We start from the raw sequence: 6,000 nt of genomic DNA on the forward strand, positions 1-6,000 counted from the left end.
TCTCATATTCGCTCTCACATTCGCTCTCTCACATTCGCACTGTCACGTTCTCTCTCTCACGTTGTCTCTCTCATGTTCACTCTCTCTCGTTCACCCTCTCACAATCGCTCTCTCACATTCGCTCTCTCACTCGCTCTCTCACGCACTCTCACATTCACCCTCTCAAATTCACCCTCTCACATTCTTTCTCTCACATTCTTTCTCTCACATTCACCCTCTCACATTAACCCTCTCACATTCACCCTCTCACATTCCCTCTCTCACATTCACTCTCTCACGCACTCTCACATTCACCCTCTCACATTCACCCTCTCACATTCTCTCTCACATTCGCTCTCTCACATTCACCCTCTCACATTCACCCTCTCACATTCGCCCTCTCACATTCACTCTCTCACATTCGCCCTCTCACATTCGCCCTCTCACATTCGCCCTCTCACATTCGCCCTCTCACATTCGCCCTCTCACATTCGCCCTCTCACATTCGCCCTCTCACATTCGCTCTCTCACATTCACCCTCTCACATTCGCCCTCTCACATTCGCCCTCTCACATTCGCCCTCTCACATTCGCCCTCTCACATTCGCCCTCTCACATTCGCCCTCTCACATTCGCCCTCTCACATTCGCCCTCTCACATTCGCTCTCTCACATGCGCACTCTCACATTCACCCTCTCACATTCGCTCTCTCACTTTCACTCTCACATTCGCTTTCTCACTTTCACTCTCACATTCGCCCTCTCACATTCGCCCTCTCACATTCGCCCTCTCACATTCGCCCTCTCACATTCGCTCTCTCACATTCGCTTTCTCACTTTCACTCTCACATTCACCCTCTCACATTCACCCTCTCACATTCACTCTCTCACATTCGCTCTCACATTCGCTCTCTCACATTCGCACTGTCACGTTCTCCCTCTCACGTTCTCTCTCTCATGTTCACTCTCTCTCGTTCACCCTCTCACAATCGCTCTCTCACATTCGCTCTCTCACTCGCTCTCTCACGCACTCTCACATTCCCTCTCTCACATTCACTCTCTCACGCACTCTCACATTCACCCTCTCACATTCACCCTCTCACATTCTCTCTCTCACATTCACCCTCTCACATTCACCCTCTCACATTCCCTCTCTCACATTCACTCTCTCACATTCACCCTCTCACATTCCCTCTCTCACATTCACCCTCTCACATTCACCCTCTCACATTCACCCTCTCACATTCACCCTCTCACATTCACCCTCTCACATTCACCCTCTCACATTCACTCTCTCACATTCGCTCTCACATTCTCTCTCACATTCGCTCTCTCACATTCGCACTCTCACGTTCTCTCTCTCACGTTCTCTCTCTCATGTTCACTCTCTCTCGTTCACCCTCTCACAATCGCTCTCTCACATTCGCTCTCTCACTCGTTCTCTCACGCACTCTCACATTCCCTCTCTCACATTCACCCTCTCACGCACTCTCACATTCGCTCTCACGTTCACTCTCTCTCGTTCAAACTTTCACGTTCACACTGTCACGTTCACACTGTCACGTTCACTCTCTCACCTTCACTTTCTCACCTTCACTCCACATTCGCCCTCTCACATTCGCCCTCTCACATTCGCTCTCTCACTTTCACTCTCACATTCGCTTTCTCACTTTCACTCTCACATTCACCCTCTCACATTCGCTCTCTCACATTCGCCCTCTCACATTCGCCCTCTCACATTCGCCCTCTCACATTCGCCCTCTCACATTCGCTCTCTCACTTTCACTCTCACATTCGCTTTCTCACTTTCACTCTCACATTCGCCCTCTCACATTCGCCCTCTCACATTCGCCCTCTCACATTCGCCCTCTCACATTCGCCCTCTCACATTCGCCCTCTCACATTCGCCCTCTCACATTCGCCCTCTCACATTCGCTCTCTCACTTTCACTCTCACATTCGCTTTCTCACTTTCACTCTCACATTCACCCTCTCACATTCGCTCTCTCACATTCGCTCTCTCACATTCACCCTCTCACATTCACCCTCTCACATTCACTCTCTCACATTCACTCTCTCACATTCGCTCTCACATTCGCTCTCTCACATTCGCACTGTCACGTTCTCCCTCTCACGTTCTCTCTCTCATGTTCACTCTCTCTCGTTCACCCTCTCACAATCGCTCTCTCACATTCGCTCTCTCACTCGCTCTCTCACGCACTCTCACATTCACCCTCTCACATTCACCCTCTCACATTCACCCTCTCACATTCCCTCTCTCACATTCACTCTCTCACATTCACCCTCTCACATTCCCTCTCTCACATTCACCCTCTCACATTCACCCTCTCACATTCACCCTCTCACATTCCCTCTCTCACATTCACTCTCTCACATTCACCCTCTCACATTCCCTCTCTCACATTCACCCTCTCACATTCACCCTCTCACATTCACCCTCTCACATTCACCCTCTCACATTCACCCTCTCACATTCACCCTCTCACATTCACCCTCTCACATTCACTCTCACATTCTCTCTCTCACATTCACCCTCTCACATTCACTCTCTCACATTCACCCTCTCACATTCCCTCTCTCACATTCACTCTCTCACATTCACCCTCTCACATTCCCTCTCTCACATTCACCCTCTCACATTCACCCTCTCACATTCACCCTCTCACATTCACCCTCTCACATTCACCCTCTCACATTCACCCTCTCACATTCACCCTCTCACATTCACTCTCTCACATTCGCTCTCACATTCTCTCTCACATTCGCTCTCTCACATTCGCACTCTCACGTTCTCTCTCTCACGTTCTCTCTCTCATGTTCACTCTCTCTCGTTCACCCTCTCACAATCGCTCTCTCACATTCGCTCTCTCACTCGTTCTCTCACGCACTCTCACATTCCCTCTCTCACATTCACCCTCTCACGCACTCTCACATTCGCTCTCTCACGTTCACTCTCTCTCGTTCAAACTTTCACGTTCACACTGTCACGTTCACACTGTCACGTTCACTCTCTCACCTTCACTTTCTCACCTTCACTCCACATTCACCCTCTCACATTCACCCTCTCACATTCACTCTCTCACATTCACCCTCTCACATTCGCCCTCTCACATTCGCCCTCTCATATTCGCCCTCTCACATTCACTCTCTCACATTCACCCTCTCTTCCTTTCACTCATGGTTTCGGACCACTGAAAGATGATGCGATGGGTTTAGATTTCAGCACAGGGAGGAGCGAGAGTGCGCGGGATGGGGGATTTGCAGCTTTGAGGGAACAAGAGAGGAAAGAATGTTCCGTAGACACTAACACAGCCTGTTCTTTATTTCGATCCTGTATTTACAGTGATGACTTTTAAACCTCTTCATGTCAAGATCTGACAGAGTCATTCGAATCATCAGCACCTGAATATCATCGGCCTTTGAATGTGGAAGGAGAAATGTTCGTCTGTTCTGTCTCTGGGAGAAGATTTCAAACATCAGTGTGAGTGGAAAAGCACCGAGACACACACACCCGAGTGAGAGTGTCCCAGTGCACTGACTGTGGAAAGAGCTTTAACCAGTGACACAGCCTGAAAAAACATCACATCATTCACAGCGGGGAGAAACCATACACGTGTTCTGTGTGTGGACGAGGCTTCAACTGATCGTCCAACCTGGAGAGACACAAGGACACCCGGACCACGGAGAAACCGTGGAAATGTGGGGACTGTGGGAAGGGATTCAATTACCCGTCACAGCTGGAAATTCATCGACGCAGTCACACTGGGGAGAGGCCGTTCACCTGCTCCATGTGTGGGAAGGGATTCACTCATTCATCCACGCTGCTGACACACCAGCGAGTTCACACTGGGGAGAGACCGTTCACCTGCTCCGTGTGCAAGATGAGATTCACTCATTCATCCCACCTTCTGAGACACCAACGAGTTCACTCTGTTGAGAGACCTATTAAATGCTCTGACTGTGGGAAGAGATTTAAAAGCAGAAACAATATGCTGACACACCAACGAGTTCACACTGGGGAGAGGCCGTTCTCCTGCTCTGTGTGTGTGAAGAGATTCACTCAGTTATCCAATCTTCTGACACACCAGCGAGTTCACACTGGGGAGAGGCCGTTCACCTGCTCCGTGTGTAAGAAGAGATTCACTCAGTCATCCAACCTTCTGTCACACCAGCGAGTTCACACTGGGGAGAGACCTTTTAAATGCTCTGACTGTGAGAAGAGATTTAAAAGCAGAAAGGAACTGCAGACACACCAGCGAGTTCACACTGGGGAGAAGCCGTTCTCCTGCTCTGTGTGTGGGAAGAGATTCACTCAGTTATCCAGCCTTCTGAAACACCAGCGAGTTCACACTGGGGAGAAGCCGTTCTCCTGCTCTGTGTGTAAGAAGAGATTCACTCAGTCATCCACCCTGCTAATACACCAGCGGGTTCACTCTGATAAGAGACCTTTCAAATGTTCTGACTGTGGGAAGAGTTTTAAAAGCAAAAGTAATCTGCTGACACACCAACGTACTCACACTGGGGAGAGGCCGTTCTCCTGCTCTGTGTGTGTGAAGAGATTCACTCAGTTATCCAATCTTCTGACACACCACCGATTTCACACTGGGGAGAGGCCTTTTAAATGTTCTGACTGTGGGAAGAGATTTAAAATCAGAAACGAACTGCTGAGACATCAACGCACTCACACTGGGGAGAGGCCGTTCACCTGCTCCGTGTGTAAGAAGAGATTCACTCGGTCATCACACCTTCTGACACACCAGCGAGTTCACTCTGAAGAGAGACCATTTAAATGTTCTGACTGTAAGAAAAGCTTCAAAAGCAGAAACGAACTGTGGAGTCACCAACGCACCCACACTGGGGAGAGGCCGTTCACCCGCTCGAAGCGTAAGAAGAGATTTACTCGGTCATCCCACCTTCTGTCACACCAGCGAGTTCACACTGGGGAGAGGCCGTTCACCTGCTCCGTGTTTGGGAAGAGATTCACTCGGTCATCCACCCTGCTGAGACACCAGCGAGTTAACTCTGATGAGAGACCTTTTAAATGTTCTGACTGTGGGAAAAGCTTTAAAAGCAGAAACGAACTGCTGAGACATCGACGCACTCACACTGGGGAGAGGCCGTTCATCTGCTCTGTGTGTAAGAAGAGATTCACTCGGTCATCCCATCTTCTGTCACACCAACGAGTTCACTCTGAAGAGAGACCTTTTAAATGTTCTGACTGTGAGAAGAGGTTTAAAAGCAGAAACGAACTGCTGAGACACCAACGCACTCACACTGGGGAGAGGCCGTTCATCTGCTCTGTGTGTGGGAAGAGATTCACTCGGTCATCCCACCTTCTGTCACACCAGCGAGTTCACTCTGATGAGAGACCATTTAAATGTTCTGACTGTGAGAAGAGGTTTAAAAGCAGAAACGAACTGCTGAGACACCAACGCACTCACACTGGGGAGAGGCCGTTCACCTGCTCCGTGTGTAAGAAGAGATTCACTCGGTCATCCCACCTTCTGACACACCAACGTACTCACCCTGGGGAAACACCTTTAAATGTTCTGACTGTGAGAAGTGTTTTAAAAGCACAAATGATCTGCTGAGACACCAACGCACTCACACTGGGGAAAGGCTGTTCACCTGCTCCGTGTGTGGGAAGGGATTCACGAATTCACCCCACCTTCTGAGACATCAACTTGTTCACACTATTGAGTGACCTGTTAATTCACTGACTGTGAGAAGAGCTTTGAAAGCAGAAATGAACTGCTGACACATCAACTCACGACCATTGGTTGAGAGACTGTTCACCTGCTCCGTGTGTGGGAAGGGATTCACTCAGTCATCACACGTGCTGAGACACCAGCGAGTTCACATATGACTGCAGGGGTTGGATTCTGCTGTTAATCCCATCCAGGACTGAACCATGTTCATTCTGACAGTTGGGGTTTGTTTCTGCTGATGTTAATAACTGCGATAACTGGGCTGGAGTTTAATATTCTGGATATCTGCAAAATA

The 6,000-nt window shown here is 49.4% G+C and overlaps 1 protein-coding gene across 1 annotated transcript in view; it reads left to right on the plus strand.

The window, feature by feature from the left end:
• LOC137335597 (zinc finger protein 850-like) overlaps positions 1-6,000 on the plus strand; it is a 78,180-nt gene extending 72,180 nt beyond the window's left edge. Inside the window, 1 exon segment of the mRNA XM_068000907.1 lies at positions 3,660-6,000. Within this exon segment, the coding sequence (XP_067857008.1) occupies positions 3,660-5,588 (1,929 nt within the window). The 3' untranslated portion in view covers positions 5,589-6,000.

The sequence above is a fragment of the Heptranchias perlo genome, chromosome 20 (assembly GCF_035084215.1).
Source record: "Heptranchias perlo isolate sHepPer1 chromosome 20, sHepPer1.hap1, whole genome shotgun sequence".
NCBI classification, from domain to species: domain Eukaryota; kingdom Metazoa; phylum Chordata; class Chondrichthyes; order Hexanchiformes; family Hexanchidae; genus Heptranchias; species Heptranchias perlo.